Genomic DNA, 27,624 nt, shown 5'->3' with positions numbered 1-27,624 from the left:
TCATCAGTATCAGATCGATGGGGGTCCGACATTTGGCACCTCGCCGATCAGCTGATTGAAGAGAAGGTCTCGCTCCATATGAGCGCTGCCTTCCCTTCATTGTTCATTGTTTATCCCATTGAACTGGACAGCGTGTAATTATTCCTGCTCACCGCTATGATGTCGATGGAAAGCAGACAAACAATAAAGGGAAGGCAGCGCTCACATGGAGCAAGACCTTCTCTTAAATCAGCTGATCGGCGGGGTGCTAAATGTCAGACCCCCATCGATCGGAGCGTGGCCTTCTCTTTCAACCAGCTGATTGGCGGGGGGGCCTAGTGTCGGACCCCATAGATCCTGAGCATAGGTCATCAATATTAAAATCCCAGAAACCCCTTTAATAGCACAACATAAAACACATATTGATGCAAGACCTGAGCTTTTAGACATAAAACACTAGCATCCAAGGTATTTGTCTAGCAAACAACAGACCCTAACATTATAGAGCATTCACATCACTAGCTTTAGAGTTTCTTTGTGCATAAGGGATTGCACAACTCATATATTTTTTGCATCATTTGTCCAATGCATACTCAGAAAAAAGTATGGGGCGAAAAGGCCTATGTTTTTGGAGATATATATGCATGTCCCTTTTTTTTTGCATTAATGTGAGTAGAATACAGATTGAAGCATTGATGTAACCCTTTCCACACATTAAAAAATACAGGGGAACATTGACTAAACCTATACGCAACCAACTGCAGATTTTTGTGCAGTTGTCATTTTTGAGATTTTCCACTGCTCACACAGCTTTTTAAAAAAGTGGGCATGCCTTAGCAGAATAGGTTCCTCAGCCCTCAGCTCAACATATACATACAACATATGTACCAGTTTGTGCCAAAAAACTACCGTAAGTTAAATGTAACGGGAATGTATACCAGCCCTTAGCTGCCATTTCAGTTTCTGTCACACAAACAGAAAAATATGTGACTAATGTATTAAAAGGCACGCATATCGTAGTTCAATGGACTTTTTTCCATGCCTGTTGTATAAAATGTCAGTCTTTACTAAATGTGCCGCAAAAACGTAAAAAATGCTAGAATATTTTGAATGAACATAAAATGTTTGTGGAGACCAGAGAGACAACTACATGCTATTTCTCAAAGGACAAAACTGTTAAAATCCAAGACAGAAAGGCTTTATTGATAATCTTCACCCAATATATATAATCTCTGTTCACTCTATTGACGTCCCATGAATAAATATGAATCCAGTTTACAATTATATTGATAGCAAGTTTTCACTGGGATTTATTTACAAACCGGATTCCAAAAAAGTTGGGACACTAAACAAATTGTGAATAAAAACTGAATGCAATGATGTGGAGATGGCAAATGTCAATATTTTATTTGTAATAGAACGTAGATGACAGATCAAACGTTTAATCCGAGTAAATGTATCATTTTAAAGGAAAAATACGTTGATTCCAATTTTCACGGTGTCAACAAATCCCCAAAAAGTTGGGACAAGTAGCAATAAGAGGCTGGAAAAAGTAAATTTGAGCATAACGAAGAGCTGGAAGACCAATTAACACTAATTAGGTCAATTGGCAACATGATTGGGTATAAAAAGAGCTTCTCAGAGTGGCAGTGTCTCTCAGAAGCCAAGATGGGTAGAGGATCACCAATTCCCACAATGTTGCGCAGAAAGATAGTGGAGCAATATCAGAAAGGTGTTACCCAGCGAAAAATTGCAAAGACTTTGCATCTATCATCATCAACTGTGCATAACATCATCCGAAGATTCAGAGAATCTGGAACAATCTCTGTGCGTAAGGGTCAAGGCCGTAAAACCATACTGGATGCCCGTGATCTCCGGGCCCTTAAACGACACTGCACCACAAACAGGAATGCTACTGTAAAGGAAATCACAGAATGGGCTCAGGAATACTTCCAGAAACCATTGTCAGTGAACACAATCCACCGTGCCATCCGCCGTTGCCAGCTGAAACTCTACAGTGCAAAGAAGAAGCCATTTCTAAGCAAGATCCACAAGCTCAGGAGTTTTCACTGGGCCAGGGATCATTTAAAATGGAGTGTGGCAAAATGGAAGACTGTTCTGTGGTCAGACGAGTCACGATTCGAAGTTCTTTTTGGAAATCTGGGACGCCATGTCATCCGGACCAAAGAGGACAAGGACAACCCAAGTTGTTATCAACGCTCAGTTCAGAAGCCTGCATCTCTGATGGCATGGGGTTGCATGAGTGCGTGTGGCATGGGCAGCTTGCATGTCTGGAAAGGCACCATCAATGCAGAAAAATATATTCAGGTTCAAGAACAACATATGCTCCCATCCAGACGTCATCTCTTTCAGACCCTGCATTTTTCAACAAGATAATGCCAGACCACATTCTGCATCAATCACAACATCATGGCTGCTGTAGGAGAAGGATCCGGGTACTGAAATAGCCAGTCTGCAGTCCAGATCTTTCACCTATAGAGAACATTTGGCGCATCATAAAGAGGAAGGTGCAACAAAGAAGGCCCAAGACGATTGAACAGTTAGAGGCCTGTATTAGACAAGAATGGGAGAGCATTCCTATTTCTAAACTTGAGAAACTGGTCTCCTCGGTCCCCAGACGTCTGTTGAGTGTTGGAAGAAGAAGGGGAGATGCCACACAGTGGTGAAAATGGCCTTGTCCCAACTTTTTGGGGATTGGTTGACACCATGAAATTCTGATTCAACATATTTTTCCCTTAAAATGGTACATTTTCTCAGTTTAAACTTTTGTTCCGTGATTTATGTTGTATTCTGAATAAAATATTAGAAGTTGACACCTCCACATCATTGCATTCAGTTTTTATTCACGATTTGTATAGTGTCCCAACTTTTTTGGAATCTGGTTTGTATAAAAATGCTCCTGTGTCTATTTACTGTACATACTTGTTAGAGTGCTGCTGCGATTAATCCCCTCTCAGAACATCCACCTGATGTGTTCATTGCTGGTGAGAAGAAACTGCTTCTGTGGGCTGAATCTTATTGGCTGGCCTCACTCAACTGCCAATGAACATAAGGATCTGAGCAGTGGGACTGGGCTACTGAGCATGTATGACCATTGCCACTGGACACATTAGGTGGGCATTCTGAGATGAAATGATAAGAACAGCAGGGGGCGGCAAAACAAGTACATAACAGCAATATTAAGACAGGAGCTTTTAAAAAAATTATTCCAATTAAAAAATGAATATGTTTTGAGAGGTGTAACATAGTAAATTAATATTCGCTTGTGGGATATTCCCGTTAATCTACAGTTTACATTTACTTAAAGCCTAAATAAACAGTAATAAAAGTGATGTAAGCAACAGTATTATTTTGCTATAGCTGAATGCTTAGAATATTTATGCCTATATACAGGATGGGATGCTGTCTCAGACTGGAAAGATGTTTTATCAGGAGGCGAGAAGCAAAGGATGGGTATGGCACGAATGTTCTATCACAGGTAAGATTATTATGTTGCTTTTAGCAAATTAAATACAAGTAATACAAATTTTGTTTGTTTTCATCTATGATAAATGGATATTGGATCTATGAATTTTTCTGTACTCAGCAGCTGAGAAGGAAAGAGGCTTTACAAGAAATCATAATTCACAATCATATTCATTATAAAAGTGAATAAGTGGATGAAATAATGCACAAGATGTAATTCTTTAACCCTTTGGCTACCTGAGTTTTTTTTTATTTTTTGCGTTTTCATTTTCCTTCCCTATTTTCTGTGAGCCATAACTTTTTTATATTTTCAGTCACATAGCTGTATGAGGGCTTATTTTTTGCGGGACAAGTTGTACCTTCTAGTGTCACCATTAATTATGGCATAAAATGTAGTCGGAATTGAAAAAAAAACGCAATCCCTCCACCGTCTTACGTTTTTTTTTACCATTGCGTTTTGTTTACGGCAAAACAGACCCATGCCCTTTATTCTCAGTACGATAACAACGCAAGTTCATACACCGGATACCTAGAATCCTCTCTCACCCTATAGAATCCTGGAACTAATGTCAGGACTGAGTCTACCTGTTCCTTCAAAGGGAAGGACGAACAGGAGTCTCCCTCAGGCCTAATGCGGGGGAAACCCATATGCCCCAAAAAACGGCGACTTACCAGTGGACTCCTGTCTACGATTGTTTATGGCAAACTCTGACAAAGACAAAAACGAGGACCATTTCTCCTGGTTCTCAGAGACAAAACATCTTAAGTAAGTTACCAGACTCTGATTAGTGCGCTCCGTCTGTCCATTCGTCTGGGGATGAAAAGCAGAAGAAAAAGACAGTTGTACCCAGAGCCAAGTACAGAACGCCTTCCAGAATCCCACGATCCGAGACCATGTCAGAGGGAATGGCATGAAGTTTCACAATGTTGTCAACAAACACTATTTTAGCATTAAGTAGGCCAGGCAATGCTATAAAGTGCACCATTTTACTAAAACGATCAACTACCACCAGAATAACTGTCTTTCCAGACAAATTAGGCAGATCAGTAATAAAATCCATAAACAAGTGAGTTCATGGTCTGGACAGTATAAGCAACGGAAGTAGAGATCCAGAAGATCGAGTATGTGTCACCTTAGCGCGGTGCATAGATACTACAGGCTATATAGGTTAAATATCCACGGCACTCCAAAAAGTTTTTTTGCAAGAATAATTTCATTTAATTCTTAATAAACAGAATGCTGTTAATATACATCCAGTGCAAGTTCATTTACATATAGTAAGTATTTTATGCCATATCAGATAGAAAAATCCCGAACATTTCGGTCTGTACGACCTTCTTCAGCGGGGTCTGAAGGCAGAGAGAATAGGCGTGCGCTGGATGCCTATTCTCTCTGCCTTCAGACCCCGCTGAAGAAGGTTGTACAGACCAAAACGTTCGGGATTTTTCTATCTGATATGGCATAAAATACTTACTATATGTAAATGAACTTGCACTGGATGTATATTAACAGCATTCTGTTTATTAAGAATTAAATGAAATTATTCTTGCAAAAAAACTTTTTGGAGTGCCGTGGATATTTAACCTATATTGTCTAAACCACTCTCACAGGCACCCACACTGGACCCAAGGTGTGCAGAGTACATAATTATTCATTTAGATACTACAGGCTGACACATAGTCCTCAACACACTTACTCAACCCCGGCCACCAGAATCTACGAGAAATGTGGTCGGCAGCTGATCTACTCCCAGGGTGTCCCGTAAGAACCGTACAGTGATGTTCCTCAAACACTTTATGATGCAATTCTGATGGAACAAAGTTTGCCAGAGGGGCAAGACTCCGGTGCATCTCCCTGAGCCTCTAACACCTTCACCCCTAGGTCAGGGTATAGAGCGGATATCACCACCCCTTCCGACAGTATCGGACTCGTATTTTCAAAATCACCACCTCCAGGAAAACTAGATGACAAGGCATCTGCCTTGAAGTTCTTAACCCGAGGGCGATAAGTGACAATGAAATTGAATCTGGTGAAAAAAAAAGACCACCTGGCCTGCCTCGGGTTCCGTCGTTTAGCCAACTCCAGGTAAGCCAGATATTTGTGATCTGTGAACACCGTGATTGGATGAATCGCCCCTTCCAACCAATGACGCCACTCCTCAAAAGCTAACTTAATGGCCAGCAACTCTCTGTTACCCACATCGTAATTTCTCTCTGTGGCAGACATTTTTTTTTTTTTTAAATGCACATGGGTGCCATTTACCAGGTGAAGGGCCCTTTAATAAAACTGCTCCTACCCCCACCTCGGACGCGTCAACTTCCACAATGAAAGGTTGTGATACATCCGGCTGCACCAATATAGGGGCAGAAGATAAACACTCCTTAACCACAGAAAAGGCTCGCAACACTGAATCAGACCACACTGAGACATCCGTCCCTCTCTTAGTCATGTCAGTTAAGGGTTTCACCACTGTCGAATAGTTCTGAATACATTTTCGGTAATAGTTTGTGAACCCCAAAAACCACATAAGAGCCTTCAGATTTTCGGGTCGATCCCAGTCCAATACAGCATGGACTTTCTCTGGATCCATTTAAAAACCTGAAGATGACAGCAGGTAGCCCAAGAATTGCACCTCATGTACAGCAAAAACACGCTTCTCTAATTTTGCATACAATTTATTATCTCTTAGGATCTGTAACACCTGTCTAATGTGTTCCTGATGAGTATAAATTAGTATAAAATGCTGGAAAACCGCAGGAGCATTGGTCAACCCAAAGGGCATGACCAGTTTCTCAAAGTGACCCTCTGGGGTATTAAAAGACATCTTCCATTCATCCCCTTCCTTGATCCTAACCAGATTATATGCCCCCCTTAAATCCAACTTGGAGAACACCTTGGCATTAACAATCTGGTTAAACAAATCAGAAATCAAAGGAAGGGGGTAAGGATCATGGACAGTAATCCGATTGAGCTCACGGAAATCCAGACATGGCCTAAGAGTTCTGTCCTTTTTTTTTTAACAAAGAAAAACCGTGCTGCCACTGGAGATTTGGAATGTCTTATGTGTCCTTTAGCCAAACTCTCTGGTAATATACTCTCTCATGGCTGTTCTTTCCGTTCAGAAAGGTTATACAACCTAGATTTGGGCAACTTAGCTCTGGGAATAAGGTTGATAGGACAGTCATATTCCCGATGCGGAGGTAAATCCTGGCATCCACTTTCAGAAAATAAATCTGCAAAATCAGATCTAAAAGAGGGCAATGTTTTAGTGGTTAAAGCAGAAAAAGATGTATTCAGACAATTGTCAATGCAATAATCACCTCAGTCCTGAATCTGTCTAGCTTGCCAATCAATGTTTGGATTGTGCTTGCTTAACCACAGTAAACCCAGAACCAACGGAGCAGGGAGACCCTACAACACAAAACACGAGATGAATTCCTGAAGAAAGTCATCCATTCTTAATCTGATATCATGCACCATCTGAGATAAACAAACATTTCTGAGTTAGAGGTGCAGAATCAATAGCAAAAATGGAAATGTTTTTCTCTAATGCACTTGGAGACAGACGAACTGAGCATCAATCAGGTTCACCCCTGTCCCACTGTCGATAAACACCTCAATCCCCACAGTCTTGGACTCTAGCGCCACCTCAGCAGTCAGGAGAAATCGGGTACTACCAGGCAAAGACAAATGCACATTTTCTGACTCTCCTCCCACCCGTCCAAGAGTCAGATGGGAATTAAACGTCCTCTTTTTTTTTTTCTTTTTGAGGCTGAATGCATGGACGTACATAGATAAAATGTCCTTTCTGTCCACAGAAAAAACACACTCCCTTCCTACGACCACATTTTCTGACTCTCCTCCCACCCCTCCAAGAGTCAGATGGGAATTAAACGTCCATTTTTTTTTCTTATTGAGGCTGAATGCATGGACGTACATAGATAAAATGTCCTTTCTGTCCGCAGAAAAAACACACTCCCTTCCTACGACCAGAATGCTTAAAAGTGGATCCGGGAGTAGCTCCCCCTAACAGCATGGGTTCATCCCCAGACATAAACTTCACCCAAGGTGTCAGAGGAAGACGATACGTTATGTTATAGTACGTCCTGAGAGTGGGGGCCCCTAGATCTCTTTCTCAGGCATCTATCAATGTATACTGCAAGAGACATAGCGGCTTCCAGAGACTCAGGATTCTCATGAAAGGCCAAAGCGTCCTTCAGCCTCTCTGATAATCCCTGACAAAACTGACTACTGAGAGCCAGATCATTCCACTCAGTATTTGTAGCCCACCTCCTAAACTCAAAGCAACAGGTTCAGCAGAATGCTCTCCCTGACGAAGGCCACATAGCTTGGTCTCGGCCAGGTAGGTCCGATCCGGGTCATCATAGATGAGACCCAGAGCTTTGAAAAATTCATCCACAGACCAGAGAGACTGCTATCTGGTCAGCAGAAAAAAAGACCATGACTGAGCGTCCACCTTAAGCAACGAAATAACCACACCAACTCTCTGATTCTCATCCCCAGATGAGTGTGGACATAGCCTAAAATACAATTTGCACGCCTCCCTAAACAGAATTACTTGCCCCAGAGAATCTGTTCATGAGGGCTACTTTAGGCTCAAGACAGGCCTGGTAACCACCACCACTAGGACCAGCAGCCTGTGGTCTCTGGGGACGGTCATGCGGAGGTCAGCTACCTCCAAAGACAGCCCCTGCAGCTGTCCGGCTAGTGCAGCAATAGGATCCATGGCTGGACTGAAACAAGCAAAAATGACGGTTTTTGGCAGTTTATAATGTCATGCTCGTGTGTGGGAGGAAAACACCACACCGAGCATAGGAGGGAAAGGGGATACCGGAATAAGGCCTAGAAACTAGGGAAGGAAGATGGACACCTCCTAGAGAAAACCCTCACTCCAGTCCTGACAGACTACCAGTATGAACAGGCCTCAAAGGTAGGCAAGTTCATACACCAGATACCTAGAATCCTATCTTACCCTATAGAACCCTGGAACTAATGTCAGGACTGAGTCTACCTGTTCCTTCAAAGGGAAGGACGAACAGGAGTCTCCCTCAGGCCTAATGACAAATAACAGGGAAAGGCAACACACATACATACACTCACCTAAAGAATTATTAGGAACACCATACTAATACGGTGTTGGACCCCCTTTTGCCTTCATAACTTCCTTAATTCTACGTGGCATTGATTCAACAAGGTGCTGATAGCATTCTTTAGAAATGTTGGCCCATATTGATAGGATAGCATCTTGCAGTTGATGGAGATTTGAGGGATGCACATCCAGGGCACGAAGCTCCCGTTCCACCACATCCCAAAGATGCTCTATTTGGTTGAGATCTGGTGACTGTGGGGGCCATTTTAGTACAGTGAACTCATTGTCATGTTCAAGAAACCAATTTGAAATGATTCGAGCTTTGTGACATGGTGCATTATCCTGCTGGAAGTAGCCATCAGAGGATGGATACATGTTCTCATTCTGTTTACGCCAAATTCGGACTCTACGATTTGAATGATGTCTTAACAGAAATCGAGACTCATCAGACCAGGCAACATTTTTCCAGTCTTCAACAGTCCAATTTTGATGAGCTCGTGCAAATTGTAGCCTCTTTTTCCTATTTGTAGTGGAGATGAGTAGTACCCGGTGGGGTTTTCTGCTGTTGTAGCCCATCCACCTCAAGGTTGTGCATGTTGTGGCTTCACAAATGCTTTGCTGCATACCTCTGTTGTAACGAGTGGTTATTTCAGTCAACGCTGCTCTTCTATCAGCTTGAATCAGTGGGCCCATTCTCCTCTGACCTCTAGCATCCACAAGGCATTTTTGCCCACAGGACTGCCGCATACTGGATGTTTTTCCCTTTTCACACCATTCTTTGTAAACCCTAGAAATGGTTGTGCGTGAAAATCCCAGTAACTGAGCAGATTGTGAAATACTCAGACCGGCCCGTCTGGCACCAACAACCATGCCACGCTCAAAATTGCTTAAATCACCTTTCTTTCCCATTCTGACATTCAGTTTGGAGTTCAGGAGATTGTCTTGACCAGGACCACACCCCTAAATGCATTGAAGCAACTGCCATGTGATTGGTTGACTAGATAATTGCATTAATGAGAAATAAAACAGGTGTTCCTAATAATTCTTTAGGTGAGTGTATAATAACAAAATACAAAAGGGAAAGGAAACACTTATCTTCAATGAAGCTTTGGTAGCACCAAGAACTCAGCCGAGAACAAAACACAAGCTAACCACAAGTCCAACAGAAGCTATAAACCGCATAGCATAGTGGGAGAAACAACAATAAATAAAGAAAATTAAATGACCACAATATCCACACCTGGGGAAAGGTGTGGCAAGCACCAGAAACAACACAGACGTCATTTGATCAAAAAGGAAAACATGTCAGATCAAACCACGTGTTGCCAGTCTCACAGATCTCCTGCCCCCTGTCGCGGGAACGTCCGTATGTCTCGGTACGTCCGTTACAGTTACAAAGGGTTAAATGTTTTTCTAACTGTGTGACTGGTACTTTCACTTTCACTTTGTGCCGGTCATTTAATAAATCTTATCTCCAAGAGATCATAGACACTTATTTAAGCCACATTCTGCTACTAAAGCATCTCAGCTCTGTACAGAAAAAAGGGCTCCATATTTTTAATAAAGACCAATTGAAAAAATTATTTTTAGCTCAAATTGAATACAATGCAATAATAAAAAATTGCCCCAAAGGTGTACATAGCCTTTAATAATAATACAGTAAAAAAACTAATCCAAGTATTGCTACATGCAATAAAGTGATCATTACTTGTATTTTGTAGTTAATTGCAGAGCTTAAAGTTAAAGTGGTTTTCCAGAACCCAAAGTACCAGTCACAGTTTGGACACACCTTTTCATTCCATTTATTTTGTACATTATCATTTTGATGTCTTCAACATGAATCTACAAAGGAACACATCCAGAATTAAGTAGTAAGCATAAGTGTTAAACCAGAATATCTTTTTTTTTATTTTAGATTCTTCAAAGTTGCCCACTTTTTCTTTGAAAGCTTTGCACTCTCTTGGCATTCTCTCAATCAGCTTTATGAGGTAGTCACCTATAATGGTTTTCCAATAGTCTTGAAGGAGTACTCAGAGGTGCTGATGTTGATGCTGGCTGCTTTTCCATCATTCTGTGGCCACACTCATCCCAAACTGTTCAGGTTGGGTGATTGTGGAGGCCATGTTATCTGACTCAGCACTCCATCACTCTCCCTCTTGGTCAAATAGCCCTTACAGTACATGGTCTGGAGGTGTGTTTGGGATCATTGTAATGTAAAAAAAACAAACGATAGTCCCACTAAGCGCAAGCTGGCATGTCACTGCAGAATGCTGTGGTACGCATATTGGTTAAGTATGTCTTGAATTTTAAATACAGAACCAACAGTGTCACTTACAAAACATCCCCACACCATCACACTGCTCCTCAATGCTTCATGGTGGAAACCACACATGCAGAAACCATCACCTTTTCTGCATCTAACAAAGACTTGGCAGTTGGAATAAAAAAAAATCTCTAATTTTGACAAAATTCTGACAAAAGTACAGATTTTCACTGGTCTGATGTGTATCCCTTGTGTTTCTTGGCCCAAGCAGTTCTCCTCTTGTTATTGTTCCTCAGTAGTTACTTCTCTGCAGCAATTCAGCCATAAAGGCCTGATTCTCACAGTCACCTCTGAACATTTGATGTTGAGATGTGTCTGGTACATGATCTCTGTAAAGAATTTATGTAAGCTCTAATTTGAAGTGCTGTTAATTTGCATTTTTTGAGTCTGGTAACTCTAATAAACTTATCTTCTTCAGCAGAGTTAACTCTTGGTGTTCCTTTCCTGGAGTCTTCATAAGAGCTATTTTCATCATATCAGTTGATGGTTTTCATGACTTCAATTGATGACACCTTCAAAGTTCTGGATATTTTCTATATTGACTGACCTTCATGTCTTGTAATGATGGAATCTCATTTCTCTTTACTTAGTTGAGTGGTTCTTTCCATAATATGGATAAGAACAGTAGTAGAATACGGCTAACACTGTATTGAAAACCCTTCCAGGCAGAGGCGTTGCTAGGTTTAAACATTCGGGGCCTGGGCCCCTGATGTTTTGTCCCATGCCCCGAACGTACTGCCTGCCAGATAGATCCAACTGTATTGCCATCCTCAGGACGGCAATACAATTGAATCTAATGCCTTGCAAGAGCTGAAGGTCCTGTGATGACATCACAGTCCATGTGATCAGTTCTAAATGCAGTAGCTGAAAAGGACCTGCGATGAAGAAGCTATGGTGAGGTCTGCTACATGAGGAGAGGTAAGTGAAGGGGTAGATTACTCAGTGTGAGAGGCAGAGCAATGTTGGGAGTTGTAGTTTTTTAACAGGGACTGTATGTTAGGGCTGAAGTTATTTACGTGGGACAGTGGGGTGGAGTGATGTTATTTACATGGGACTGAATATTGAGGGGTGATGTTATTTACATGGGACTGTATTTTAAAGGTGGCTGGGGAGGGGGCGATGTAATTACGTGGGACTGTATTTTGGAGGGGGCTGTAGATAGAGAGGGATGTTATTTACATGGGACTGTATATTGGAGGGGGCTGGAGAGATGGTGTAATGGTATTTACATGGGACTCTATGGCGGAGGAGGGAAATAATATTATTTACATTGGACTGTATGGTGGAGGGGCTGAGGAATTATAATTTCTGAGGACAGTAAACGGAGGATCATAATTGCAGGGGGCATTATAAATCCTGGGGGAGCTTCAAGGCGAGCATTATAACAGTATGGGGCAATATAAATACTTGGGGCACTATGTGGGCATTATAACAGTAGGGGGCGATATAAATACTGGGGCACTTCAGGGTGAGCATTATAACAGTAGGGGGTATTATAAATACTGGGGGCACTGTGGGGACATTTTAAATCCAGGGGACATTAAGCGTTCTTATTACTACTGGGGGCTCTATAGGAGGGACTTATAGATCCACATTATTTCTATTAAGAGCATTATGGGGGGCCTTATTACTACTGAGGGGTCTCTACAGAGCTTTATTACCACTGGGATAACAATAGGGGGGCCTTATTTCTACTAGGGGCTCTGTAAGGACATTATTAATACCGGAGGGCTCTTCTAGTAATGGAGGCACTCTTGGGGAGCACTATCACTGTTGGGGGCAGTATTACTAATGAGGGCATTCTAGAAGGGAATTACTATTGGTGGGACTATGAGTAGTGCTATTACTATGGGGGGCATTCATTTTTCTTCAGGATAGTATTTGGGGGTAGAGAAAAGTGAGGAAGCTAAGGTGTCTGTGTTTCACACTCTGCAGAGACGAGGCGCGGCTGAGAGAAGTTGTCCGGACCAAATGGAGAAGATGATGACAGAGAATATCTACAGTACAGACCAAAAGTTTGGACACACCTTCTCATTCAAAGAGTTGTCTTTATTTTCATGACTATGAAGGCATCAAAACTATGAATTAACACATGTGGAATTATATACATAACAAACAAGTGTGAAACAACTGAAAATATGTCATATTCTATGTTCTTCAAAGTAGCCACCTTTTGCTTTGATTACTGCTTTGCACACTCTTGGCATTTTCTTGATGAGCTTCAAGAGGTAGTCCCCTGAAATGCCACATGCCGTATGCTAATGAGTTAATTGGAGTCCAGCGTGATGTCACTGAGTCCAGCGTTTATTTAATTAACAGCTATAGCCACTCCCCTGCCCACCTGCTGCTGATTCATATGGAAAATAACTGTCACTCAGCAGCAGGTAGGCGGGGAGAGTCAGGAGACCATGAATATCCAGGACTCATCATTATCAGCTGGATCTTTTCAATACAAGATGTTGGCAGATTGACTGGGTCAATTAAAGAAAGTGACCCAGCATTTTGCTAAGAGAATCAGTCACTTATTTATGTTGCCCTTAGTTCGGACACCATAAAACTGGTGACAGGTTCCCTTTAATTCCTTATGTCTTCCTTAATAGTTTTCATGTCTTCGAAATGAATCTACAATGTAGAGAAAAAAAAGAAAACAAAACAAAACTATGGAATGAAAAGGTGTGTCCAGACTTTTGACTAGTATTGTAAATATTGATGTCCTATCCTTAGAATGGGTCATCAATATCATCTCTTGGCATCTGTGCAGATTAGGCTACTTTCATACTCGCGTTTTGTGCGGATCCGTCTTGTATCTGCACAGACGGATCCGCACCAATAATGCAAACGCTTGTATCCGTTAATAACGGATCCGTTTGCATTATTAATTTTAAAAAAAGTCTAAGTCAAAACGGATCCGTCTTGACTTACATTGAAAGTCAATGGGGGACAGATCCGTTTTCAATTGCACCATATTGTGTCAGTGAAAAACTGATCCGTCCCTATTGATTTACATTGGATCCGTTTGGCTCCGCATTGTCAGGCGGACACCAAAACGCTGCAAGCTGTGTTTTAGTGACCATCTAAAAAGCGAAACGGAAGCCAAATGCAGCCAAATTGATGCATTCTGAACTGATCCTTTTCCATTCAGAATGCATTAGGGCTTATCTGATCCGTTTTGGGCCGCTTGTGAGAGCCCTGAAACGGATCTCACAAGCGGACCCAAAACGCCAGTGTGAAAGTAGCCTTAGCTGTTTTCATGAACTGGGGCACCGTAATTACCGTAGGTATTGGAACTACACAGCTTTGTACACTGTGTAGTGGCCATTCTTGGTTACTGCAGTGCTGCTCCCATTTAAGGTCTAACGATCACCAATCGATGCCATGGGAAGATGTTCAGTGCTCATTTTCCTTTCATTTTCACTTTTTAATTATCCGAAAGGGGGTTGGGTGATTGGATGATAGTTCTTGCAAGTGTTTGGACAACAGCTGCAGAACCACAGTCTGTATCAATATAGATAAAAGGGGTGCTGAACAGCAAATCTGCCAATTCCTTGGGCCTCTAATAAACGACATATGAGTAACTGAAAAATGCAGTATTCCAAGTACCAAAAGCATATCTTTATCCACTCATTGAGGTAGAAAAGACGCACAGTTGTGAGCACAGTGAACGCACATCTTTTGAAACTTGGATTGCTGTAGTTTTCTCCTCTCAGTTGACACCAGCTTCATGGCTTTCAATCATTAAAGAGCCTTAATGGGCTTCATGAGGTTTCTGTTGGAATATTTTTAATGGCATGAATAGCATTGCAGACTGCTGTATTCTTTCCATTAAAAATTCTGATAGAGAACAGAAAGCTGAAGTGTCTACTCTGCCTGAAGCCTTGGCTGTGTGCCTAGATAATGAGCAGTGTTTGTAAAATCCTAATAATCACCAAAAATCTCAAATGACTGCCAGTCAAGATGGTATTTATATTAATGTTTTTAATTGTTAATTGAAGCGTTCTTCCCAACTTAGAAAGTGATAGAATGCTGAAAGGATATACCACCACTTTGTGATTTTAGGGGGAAGACCTCTGGAACCTCCATGTTCCTTAGGCCTCCTGCACACGACCGTTGTGTGCACCCGTGGCCGTTGTGCCGTTTTCCGCTTTTTTTCGCGGACCCATTGACTTTCAATGGGTCCGTAGAAAAATCGGAAAATGCACCGTTTTGCAGCCGCATCCGTGATCCGTGTTTCCTGGCCGTGAAAAAAATAAGACCTGTCCTATTTTTTTCACGGCCAACGGTTCACGGACCCATTCAAGTCAATGGGTCCGTGAAAGAACACGGATGCACAAAAGATTGGCATCCGTGTCCGTGATCCGTGGCCGTAGGTTAGTTTTTATACAGACGGATCCGAAGATCCGTCTGTATAAAAGCTTTTTCAAAGCAGAGTTTTCACTTCGTGAAAACTCAGAACCGACAGTATATTCTAACACAGAAGCGTTCCCATGGTGATGGGGACGCTTCTAGTTAGAATACACTACAGACTTTGTACAAGACTGCCCCCTGCTGCCTGGCAGCACCCGATCTCTTACAGGGGGCCGTGATCAGCACAATTAACCCCTTCAGGTGCGGCACCTGAAGGGGTTAATTGTGCTGATCACGGCCCCCTGTAAGAGATCAGGGCTGCCAGGCAGCAGGGGGCAGACCCTCCCCCCCCTCCCCAGTTTAAATATAATTGGTGGCCAGTGCGGCCCCCCCCCCCCTCCCTCTATTGTAATTATTCGTTGGTGGCACAGTGTGCGCCCCCCCCCTCCCTCCCTCTATTGTAATAATTCGTTGGTGGCACAGTGTGCGCCCCCCATCGGCCCCCCCTCCCTCTATAGCATTAACAACATTGGTGGCCAGTGTGCGGCCTCCCATCTCCCCCCCCCCCCATCATTGGTGGCAGCGGAGTTCCGATCGGAGTCCCAGTTTAATCGCTGGGGCTCCGATCGGTAACCATGGCAACCAGGACGCTGGTTGCCATGGTTACTTAGCAATAGTACAATAGTAGAAGATTCATACTTACCGGCTGCTGCGATGTTCGTGTCCAGCCGGGAGCTCCACCTACTGGTAAGTGTCATTGCTAAATGAACTGTCACTTACCAGTAGGAGGAGCTCCCGGCCGGAAGCAGACATCGCAGCTCCCAGGTAAGTATGAATCTTTTACTATTGTACTATTGCTAGTAACCCGCTGCCACCAATGATCGGGGGGGGGGGGGGGGTAGATGGGAGGCCGCACACTGGCCACCAATGTTGTTAATGCTATAGAGGGAGGGGGGGCCAATGGGGGGCGCACACTGTGCCACCAACGATTACAATAGAGGGAGGAAGGGGGGGGGCGCACACTGTGCCACCAACGAATTATTACAATAGAGGAGGGAGGGGGGGGGCTGGGGGGCGCACACTGTGCCACCAAGGAATTATTACAATAGAGGGAGGAGGGTGGGGGCGGGGGGGGCCGCACTGGCCACCAATGATATTCAAACTGGGGAGGGGGGGGGTTCTGCCCCCTGCTGCCTGGCAGCCCTGATCTCTTACAGGGGGATATGATAGCACAATCAACCCCTTCAGGTGCGGCACCTGAAGGGTTAATTGTGCTGATCACAGCCCCCTGTAAGAGATCGGATGCTGCTAGGCAGCAGGGGGCAGTCATGTACACAGTTTGTAGTATATTCTAACTAGAAGCGTCCCCATCACCATGGTAACGCCTCTGTGTTAGAATATACTGTCGGAAATGAGGTTTCACGATCTAACTCATATCCGACAGTATATTCTAACATAGAGGCGTTCCCATGGTGATGGGGACGCTTCAAGTTAAAATATACCATCGGATTGGAGAAAACTCCGATCCGATGGTATAAAAGGGACTCCAGACTTTACATTGAAAGTCAATGGGGACGGATCCGTTTGAAATGGCACCATATTGTGTCAACGTCAAACGGATCCGTCCCCATTGACTTGCATTGTAATTCAGGACGGATCCGTTTGGCTCCGCACGGCCAGGCGGACACCAAAACGACTTTTTTTTCATGTCCGTGGATCCTCCAAAAATCAAGGAAGACCCACGGACGAAAAAACGGTCACGGATCACGGAAAAACGGGTCGGACCCGTTTTTGCGGACCGCAAAAAAATACGTTCGTGTGCAGGAGGCCTAAGGGTCTGTTCACATCACTGTTGTGGTGATGACAGATGTGTAGCACAACAGACACCAATGTCAGTCAATGGATCCACTAATTTATAATGGGGTCTGTAATTGCTAGTTGTCTGCCAAACGGGTTGGAATCTGCGATGAAGGCTTCAAATTGAGCCTCCAATGCAGATGTGAACACAGCCTTAGGCCTCCTGCACACGAACGTATTTTTTTGCGGTCCGCAAAAACAGGTCCCGTTTTCCCGTGATCCGTGACCGTTTTTTCGTCCGTGGGTCTTCCTTGATTTTTGGAGGATCCACGGAGCCAAACGGATCCGTCCTGAATTACAATGCAAGTCAATGGGGACGGATCCGTTTGACGTTGACACAATATGGTGCCATTTCAAACGGATCCGTCCCCATTGACTTTCAATGTAAAGTCTGGAGTCCCTTTTATACCATCTGATCGGAGTTTTCTCCAATCCGATGGTATATTTTAACTTGAAGCGTCCCCATCACCATGGGAACGCCTCTATGTTAGAATATACTGTCGGATATGAGTTAGATCGTGAAACCTCATTTCCGACAGTATATTCTAACACAGAGGCGTTCCCATGGTGATGGGGACGCTTCTAGTTAGAATATACTACAAACTGTGTACATGACTGCCCCCTGCTGCCTAGCAGCATCCGATCTCTTACAGGGGGCTGTGATCAGCACAATTAACCCTTCAGATGCCGCACCTGAAGGGGTTAATTGTGCTATCATATCCCCCTGTAAGAGATCAGGGCTGCCAGGCAGCAGGGGGCAGACCCCCCCCCCCCCCCCCTCCCCAGTTTGAATATCATTGGTGGCCAGTGCGGCCCCCCCCCCCCTTCCTCCCTCTATTGTAATAATTCCTTGGTGGCACAGTGTGCGCCCCCCCCCCCCCTTCCTCCCTCTATTGTAATAAATCGTTGGTGGCACAGTGTGCGCCCCCCCCCCTTCCTCCCTCTATTGTAATCGTTGGTGGCACAGTGTGCGCCCCCCCCCCTTCCTCCCTCTATTGTAATCGTTGGTGGCACAGTGTGCGCCCCCCATTGGCCCCCCCTCCCTCTATAGCATTAACAACATTGGTGGCCAGTGTGCGGCCTCCCATCTACCCCCCCCCCCCGATCATTGGTGGCAGCGGGTTACTAGCAATAGTACAATAGTAGAAGATTCATACTTACCTGGGAGCTGCGATGTCTGCTTCCGGCCGGGAGCTCCTCCTACTGGTAAGTGACAGTTCATTTAGCAATGACACTTACCAGTAGGTGGAGCTCCCGGCCGGACACGAACATCGCAGCAGCCGGTAAGTATGAATCTTCTACTATTGTACTATTGCTATTACTCCGCTGCCACCAATGATGGGGGGGGGGGAGATGGGAGGCCGCACACTGGCCACCAATGTTGTTAATGCTATAGAGGGAGGGGGGGCCGATGGGGGGCGCACACTGTGCCACCAACGAATTATTACAATAGAGGGAGGGAGGGGGGGGGGGCGCACACTGTGCCACCAACGAATTATTACAATAGAGGGAGGGAGGGGGGGGGGCGCACACTGTGCCACCAACGAATTATTACAATAGAGGGAGGAAGGGGGGGGGGGCGCACTGGCCACCAACCTATTATTACAATAGAGGGGGGGGGCCGCACTGGCCACCAATGATATTCAAACTGGGGAGGGGGGGGGGGAGGGTCTGCCCCCTGCTGCCTGGCAGCCCTGATCTCTTACAGGGGGCCTGATCAGCACAATTAACCCCTTCAGGTGCCGCACCTGAAGGGGTTAATTGTGCTGATCACGGCCCCCTGTAAGAGATCGGGTGCTGCCAGGCAGCAGGGGGCAGTCTTGTACACAGTTTGTAGTGTATTCTAACTAGAAGCGTCCCCATCACCATGGGAACGCTTCTGTGTTAGAATATACTGTCGGTTCTGAGTTTTCACGAAGTGAAAACTCAGCTTTGAAAAAGCTTTTATACAGACGGATCTTCGGATCCGTCTGTATAAAAACTAACCTACGACCTACGGCCAACGGTTGACGGACCCATTGACTTGAATGGGTCCGTCAACCGTTGGCCGTGAAAAAAATAGGACAGGTCATATTTTTTTCACGGCCATGAAACACGGATCACGGATGCGGCTGCAAAACGGTGCATTTTCCGTTTTTTCCACGGATCCATTGAAAGTCAATGGGTCCGCGAAAAAAAACGGAAAACGGCACAACGGCCACGGGTGCACACAACGGTCGTGTGCAGGAGGCCTTATAGACATGTTTGTATATGTTTGTAATTCTAGTGCTGACTCATTAGGCCACATTTAACAAAAGAGGCATCATTTTATTCAGTGTGTAAGTTAAAGGTAGTCTGTCAGCAGTTCTGTCAAACTGCTGACAGACTTAGGTAGGAGCAGGCAGTAGTAAGTAATACATACCTCTGTACCTGTTTTAGTCAATGGAGTGTTGCAAAAATAGGTTTCGAATGTTGCAGGCCCCACTCCTGCGAGTTCACCAGAAATGCTCCAGGGATGGGACCGCAGGCTTCAGCCAATAAGGCAGAGTGTATGAGCAGCTTCATTGTCCCTCCTCTCTGCTGTTAGTGAAGGCTGTGGCAGACTTTTGGTTGGACAACAGGTCTAATGGTGCTCAAAGTCTGAATATTCATTGGTAATTACAGATAACTATTATTATGTTCTCAGGTATTCAGGAAGGTGAGGTATGGACAGTTGTGTAGCAGTGCTCTCAGAAGAGCTGGTGGTCATCAGAAATTTCTTTGCTATGCTTGATGTTTCGGTGGGATTGGCCAACCATCTAATGTCTATGGAGGCCTCTTGACTCTCCCTGAACATACTTTTGTTCTTAGGGTAGATAAGATGCCACCATAGATATCTGGCAGCAAGGCAGAAACTTGGCCCCTTCTCAATGCTACAGCTATCTAATTTGTTTGGCCAACCTAAAGCAGGCCATACACATGAGAAGAAAGTCATCCAAAATCTGGCCACCTATCAACTAGCCGGATCATTTGCAGTAGAATTTCCTCTGCTTACAATGTGATCAGCCACATTGAAAAATTTTGGCCACTGTCGGACGAAACTGCATGAGTATTCACCTGATCATTTGCCATTGTGCTCAAGGACTGACTCCCTGGTCGGCCAGATTAATCTGGCATGTTTCTGGTGGAGTCGTTCATACAAACAATCCCATGGTCAATAATTTTATCATGTAGGGGTAGCTGAAGGCTGACCTAACATATAAGGTAGTGGTTGGTTGAAAGCTTTTTCAACTGACAGCTAATGCCAAAACACAGGGCAACCATACATTTTTGTAATCATAAGGAAAGGGGGATAAGCTACTGCTAGACACCTCTAAAAGGCTGGGGAAACAAAGGATCTGGAATGTTGAACAGTGGCATGTATGCAAATTGTAGTTATGTGCAGTTTGATATTACATTAACTACTGGGTCCCCTATAATTGGGACTCCCACCAGTGCCTAGAACAAAAAGTCCAGAATGTTCTGTAAAGTGCAGCTTTCCAAACCAACGCCACTTCAGACACATTGCTATGTTGGAATTACATTCCAGTGGTTACCACCTATAAAACCTCTTTAAAGGAAACCTGGGGTCATGAAAATGCTAATTAATCTACAGTCAGCATGTTATAGAGCAGAAGGATCTGAGCAGATTGATGTATAGTTTTATAGAAAAAGATTCAGTAAAACTTGTATTTCAGTCATTTAAATTCCTGCTCATTCTGGGCTGTGAAGTCCAGGAGGCGGTCCTATCAGTGATTGACAGCTCTCTCTGTATACACAAGCATAGGGGGAAGGCTGTCAGTCACTGATAGGACCGACTCCTAAGACCAGAATGAGCAGGAATTTAAATGCATGAAAGGCAAGTTTTACTGAATTTTTTCCCCATAAAACTAGACGAGTATATCAGTCTGCTCAGCTCCTCCTGGTATATAACATGCTGCCTTCAGCTCAGACACCATGTTCAATGTGGCAGATTACCTTTAAAGGGATGTCACAGATATTTAAATATATTAGAAATATCAGATAGCTAAGAGAAATGTTTCATTTTTCTGTTTCCAATTTTCATATATTATAAAATTATGTCTTTTATGTACTAATTGTAATATTTACTTGAATGCAAATAAACGTTTCTACATGTTTTTTATTTTTTCACAATAGACCACAATATGCATTGCTAGATGAGTGCACTAGTGCTGTGAGCATAGATGTAGAAGGGAAGATATTTCAAGCTGCAAAGGATGCTGGCATATGCCTCCTCTCCATAACTCACCGTCCATCTCTTTGGTAAGTAGTGAACGGCTCGCTAATGACCCATGCTCCTTCTGCTGCACAACTGAGAACACCATGTACATACTCCAAAAAAGAAACATATAGAGCAGGGATGGCCAACCTGAGGCTCTCCAGATGTTGCAAAACTACAACTCCCAGCATGCCCAGACTGCCAACAGCAGGGCATGGTGGGAATTGTAGTTTTACAACAGCTGGAGAGCCACAGGTTGGCCATGCCTGATATAGAACATTCCAGTAAATAAAAGTCTCTGAGACGTTCTCTTCTGTCGCATTCTATTCACTTGTTTCTCAATATATATAGCCCTTACTACCTTTACCTAATTTACTAGGGTCCAGAAAGGCAAGTATTACCAGTTAGGCTACTTTCACACTAGCGTTTCTCTTTTCCGGTATTGAGATCTATCATAGGATCTCAATACCGGAGGAAAACACTTCCGTTTTGTCCCCATTCATTGTCAATGTGGACAAAATGTAACTGAACAGAATGGAATGCTCCAAAATGCATTCCGTTCCGTTTGGCTGCGTTCCCATACCGGAGAGCAAAGTGATGCAAGCTGCGGTTTTCTTTCCGTCATGGGATGCGGAGCAAAACGGAACCGGCATGACCCACAATGCAAGTCAATGGGGACGGATCCGTTTTCTCTGACACCATAGAAAACGGATCCGTTCCCCATTGACTTTCAATGGTGTTCATGACAGATCAGTCATTTCTATGTTAAAGATAATACAACCAGATCAGTTCATAACGGCTGCAGACTGTTGTATTATCTGTTGGAAGCGTTTTTGCTGATCCCTACTAAATCGAGCAAAAACGCAAGTGGGAAAGTAGCCTTACTTACCGACATGGGATCAGTGGATACAGCATTGCATAACTAGATAGATCTGCCATTAAAGGGGTTGTCTGAGTTATTTTTTGTTTTTTTGTATGTTTCTAACTAATCAAATGTAACAGCTTTACCATGCACTTACTGCATCTGTAGTTGCTCCTTTCTCAGATCTCACTGAGGGTCACATGACCTGTGATGTCAGCTTCTCTCCCTGTTCTGATGTTTCGTGCACAAGCCTGAGAGAGCAGATATGTGTCTGTACACGAGAAGTAACTGTGCTGGCCACGCCCCCCTTCTCTGCCATCTGCCCTGTGTCTCCCTCCCACTGGATACTTCAGGAAAGATTAACCCCTTCAGGAGCACAGACTCAGGGCTGAAAGCTTTACTGAGTAGCTGCAGGCAGTGAGGAGACAAATACTGGGCACAGAAGCTGACAAAGGAGTTCTGCAGAGCATTGCACAGGTAGGGGGAAGATCCTGTGTGTATCAGCAGTGTCATTGTACAGCTGGGACTTGAAGTCCTACACATACAACATACTGCTGAGTCTCCCAGCAGTCAGACATGTCACTCAGGGCAGCCTTTACTTATTCACTCCCTTAGCAGAGCAGGGGGAGGGGCAGAGATTGTTGTTATTGCAGGTAAACAAAGGGCCAGAAGAGAACCAGGGAAATGAGGAAATAGATTTTTTTTTTTTTTACCTAAAACTTGCTTAGCTCAGTTATATATTGCTGCTCATTAGATTTACAGTGCTATATATTTTTTTTTCATAACTCGGACAACCCCTTTAAGGAGTCATTGGCTGAAGCAGCACGTGTGACACCTGTCAAACCGGAAGTTTATGTGCAGGGCCCGGAGAGCGTCAAAGCTAGCGAAGGACCAAAGGAGTGGAGCTTGGGTGCAACAAAGGCAACAGTGATGCCCTTTGTGCGCCAAAGGCCTAAATTTGCATATAAAGAAAAACTCATATCTTAGGAACTGAGCCTCGGATCAACAAAAAGAAAACCAGCGTTTTACTCAGGTGAACCACAGCTCTGTGCCTGTGCAAACAGTTTGATAGGAAGGTCCCGCATTTTCACCACTTAAATGCTGTGGTCATATTTGACCACAGCATTTGAGGGGTTAAATGTCTGTGATCAGCGTTATCGCCAATCGCGGACATTAGTCCGTTTGTCTGTTGTATGAAATAGCAGAAACCAGGCAGCTATGGTGACGCCTGTGCTCACGAGCGGGCTCCACATTTAACCCTTTTTATTACCGGAGGTTTTTCATTTTTGCATTTTCATTTTTCTTGCCTATCTTCCTTGAGCCCAGTGGCGTAACTACCAGGGAAGCAGGTAAAGCAGTTGCTTCGGGGCCTGGGCTGACAAGGGGCCCGGCAGCTAGTCAGTCAAGTTTCATCGTTTTTATTTATATGCAAATTACCTTCCTAACGTGCCCAAGGGGCTGTCCCTCCGTCCGTTTGTGCCCAGCTGCGCCCATTATCGCCAAGCCCAGCGCTGCGCCGCTGTTAATTATTCACTGCTGTCCTCGTCTTTTTTTTTTCTAAGTGCGCCGTAGTCTCGCGCATGAGCTGATGTTACTTACGTCCGGTCCCGCGCAGTGTCCTGGCAGCAGCCTCAAGTAGTGTAATCAGGCATGCGCCAGCTTTCTCCGCTTTCAATTTGCTGTGGGGCCCAGTCACTTCTAGCTGCGCCCCTGCTTGAGCCATAACTTTTTTATCTTTCTGTTCACATACCTGTGTGAGGATTTATTTTTTGCGGGACGAGTTGTACTTTCTAATGCCACCATTAATTATGGCATACAATGTAGTGGGAAGCGGTAAAAAAATTCCAAATGGGGTGGAATTGGGAAAAAACGCAATTACTCTACCGTTTTAGGGGTTTTGTTTCCACGGCGTTTCATTTGCTGCAAAACTGACCCATACCCTTCATTCTCTAGGTCAGTACGATCACAACGATACCCCATATGTATAGGTTTTGTATGTCAACATAGTAACATAGTACATAAGGCCGAAAAAAGACATCTGTCCATCCAGTTCGGCCTGTCCAGTTGATCCAGAGGAAGGCAAAAAAAAAAAAAAAACTGTGAGGTAGAAGCCAAAATTCCTTCCCAACTCCAATCAGGCAATCAGAATAACTCCCTGGATCAACGACCCCTCTCTAGTAGCTATAGTCTGTAATATTATTACACTCCAGAAATACATCCAGGCCCCTCTTGAATTCCTTTATTGTACTCACCATTTTACCAGTGTAAAAATAAATTTAAACTTTGAAAAAACTTTTTGTCTACTGAGCTGTAAAGGGGCTCATTTTTTGCAGGAGAATCTGTAGTTTTTATTGATACCATTTTGGAGTAAGAGCAATGAAAAAATGGCAAATCAGACATTTTGACCCTTTTTTCTATTACGCCATTCGCCATATTTGAATTTGTTTTTATATTTTAAGATTACGGGCGTTTTCGGTCACGGTGATACCTATGATGTTTAGATTTATTGTTATTTAGGTATTTATTTTTTTATTATACGGAAAGGGGGGTGATTTAAACTTATAATTTTTTATATATTTAAAAAAATAAAAATAAATTTGTAATGATTTTGAAGCTCATATTTGAGCCTATAAATTATTATTTTTTTTTTCATTTTGTACAGAGATTTTTAAAATTACTTTATTATTGTGAATTGCTCATTTCTTATGTTGGCCTGCCATCTGGTGGCCAAAATAAGAATTGCAGCATGAATACTATCAGCCTCGTCAGCGAGGCTGATAGCATTCAAAACAACTACCGATAGCCCCATTGGCTGCAGGGGGTGTCGGTAGGAAGCGCATTTAGATGCCGTGATCTCACTTGATCACTTCATCTAAAGCCTTTAATTACCACGATCTACATTATTGCCAGTCACGGTAATTAGTCGCAGGTCTCTCACATGCGAGCGGGCACCATGTTTGCACATCACTCCAGCGCCGTACATGTACGGCGCTGTTAGCGAAAGGGTTAAAGTGATATATATGTACGGCGGTCATCTAAGGGTTAAAGGGAATTTGTCACCACATACCTCCGTAGTAATCCAAGTGCAGTACATTGGTGCTTCGGGAATTGGTGCACATGCATTACAGCCCTGATGCTTGCCAGGTTGGACATATAGCCATTCAGAATCTGTGGTCAAATGTGACCACAGCATCTAGGAGAGCTGAAATCAGGAGCCGCATGCTTCCTGGTCCGGGCAGCTTTTCCCTGGCTGAGATTGGAGTAGGCGGCCTGTACTAGTAATGGGCCTAAGGACTTGTTCACACGACCGTGTGAAGCCCGTGCTGTGGACCGCAAATTGCACAGCACTTTCACTTGAATGTGTCCGCGATCCGTCCGTTCCGCAAAAAGATACAGCAAGTTCTATCTTTTTGCGGTGCAGAGGCACGGAACGGAACCCCAGAAAGCATTCCGCAGTGCTTCTGTAGTGTTCCGTTCCGAACCGTTCATCATCTCCGGATTTGCGGACCCATTGAAGTGAATGGGTCCGCATCCGTGATGCGGAATGCACACGAAACGATGCCCATGTATTGCAGATCACGTTCGTGTGAATGAGCCCTAAATCTGTACTAATAGGCTTACAGACTGATTAGGTATATTCCAGTACAGGCCTGTAGGTGGCAGCACTGCATTGGAATATATTGAATTCAGTATTCTATAATGCATAGATATGCATTCTAGAATAGAAGATGTAATCATCTAGGTTGACCTAAAAAAATAAAAAAAGTTAAAAAATATATATATATAAAATTGAAATCACCTCCCTTTCCCTAGAATAAAAAATGAATATATAAACAATAAAAAAACTAAATATCATGGGCATTGCTGCGTCTAAAAAAGCCCATACTATCAAAATATTTAAAAAGTATTCAATATGCAAATGGCGTGACGCCAAAAATCTAAATTGCCAATTCACAATTTTTTGTCACTTCACCTCCCAAAAAAATGTAATAAAAAGGGATCAAAAAGTCATACACATGCCAAAATTGTATCAATAACTATAAATGACAGATCGTCCTGCAGAAAATGTGCTCTCACACAGCTCTGTAAACATAACTATAAAAAAGTTATAGGGGTCAGAATATGGTGATGAAAACAAAACAAAAATCAGTTATTATTTTTTCCAGTATTAAAACACAAGAAAACTATATAAATTGGTATCGCTGTAATCGTACTGACCTGGTGAATAGAGGTAACAGGTTATTTTTACCACATAGGGAACACGTAAAAACAAAAACCCATAAAATTGTGATGCAATTGCGTTTCTTTTCCCAATTCCACCGCATTTGGAATTTTTTTCCAGCTTCCACTAAGTTGTTTGCAATAGTAAATAGTGCCATTTAAAAAGTACAACTTGTCCTGCAAAAAAACAAGGCTATGTGAATGGAAAAATAAAAAAATTATGGCTCCATGAAGGAAGGGAGTGAAAAACGAAAATGGAAAATCGCCAGGGGCTGAAGGAGTTAGGAAAAATGTAAAACTCTTAATCCAGCTATGGTTATGGCCAATAGAATTGTTATTGTATTGTATTCTCAAACCATACTTTTATTATACCTGCACAGGAAATACCACACTCATCTGTTGCAGTTTGATGGAGAAGGCGGATGGCGGTTTGAACAACTGGATACCGCCACACGGTTATCACTGAGTGAAGAGAAACAAAGACTTGAGTCTCAGCTTGCTGGAATACCTAAAATGCAGCAGAGGTTGAATGAACTGTGTAAAATCCTTGGAGAAGACTCTGTTCTTAAAACTGTTTGTAAAGAGCAGTAGCTATTTTCAGGTGTCGGTGTCCACGCTCTGTAGATTTTGTACAAGAGTTTACACAGATTCAAGATTCTAATGTATTTTGTAATGAATGTACTCTGTGCATGGGATGAAGTACCGGAATCTGGATTGAAAGGATGAATGAATAAATGAACAAAAGTAAATATCTGACAAGAACATTAATATACGGTACTTACAAAAACATGTGACGTGTATCAGATATACAGAATCTCTACCATTTGGGCCCTTTTCAATATTTAAAATGGTCAAATGCAATAGGCAGCCTTTTCTCATGACAATTAGGTCATGTGTAGCTAATGTAGGGTGAGTGGGCCTTCCACTTGCATTCTGTTTCATGGCACTCTTGTAAGGGCCTCATGCACAAGTGTCCGTTCTACATTTTTGCACATCGCACACAGGCTCATTAATTTCTGTGGTATGGGTGGAAAAAAACTGGACAGTACACAAATGTCATCTGTGTGCTGTCCACTTTCCGTGTGCTCCGTAGTATCCAAATTAGAGAAACATGTCTTATTTTTGTCCAAGAATAGTCATTTCTAGTAACTGGGCGAGAAAATTGCTAGGGGAAATTGCACAGGGACAGATATCCGTATTTTAT

General features: G+C 43.4%; 1 protein-coding gene across 1 annotated transcript in view; it reads left to right on the top strand.

Moving 5' to 3' along the window:
• Positions 1-27,414, top strand: part of ABCD2 (ATP binding cassette subfamily D member 2) — a 138,083-nt gene extending 110,669 nt beyond the window's left edge. Inside the window, exons 8-10 of the mRNA XM_040412408.1 lie at positions 3,394-3,478; positions 21,256-21,381; positions 26,801-27,414. Coding sequence (XP_040268342.1) covers positions 3,394-3,478; positions 21,256-21,381; positions 26,801-27,011 — 422 coding nt within the window. The 3' untranslated portion in view covers positions 27,012-27,414. The remainder of the gene's footprint in view (positions 1-3,393; positions 3,479-21,255; positions 21,382-26,800) is intronic.
• Positions 27,415-27,624: the final 210 nt, after the last annotated feature.

Source organism: Bufo bufo, chromosome 1 (genome assembly GCF_905171765.1).
Source record: "Bufo bufo chromosome 1, aBufBuf1.1, whole genome shotgun sequence".
NCBI lineage: Eukaryota > Metazoa > Chordata > Amphibia > Anura > Bufonidae > Bufo > Bufo bufo.
The sequence above is the reverse complement of the archived record's forward strand: the minus strand, read 5'-3'. Positions and strand labels throughout refer to the sequence as shown.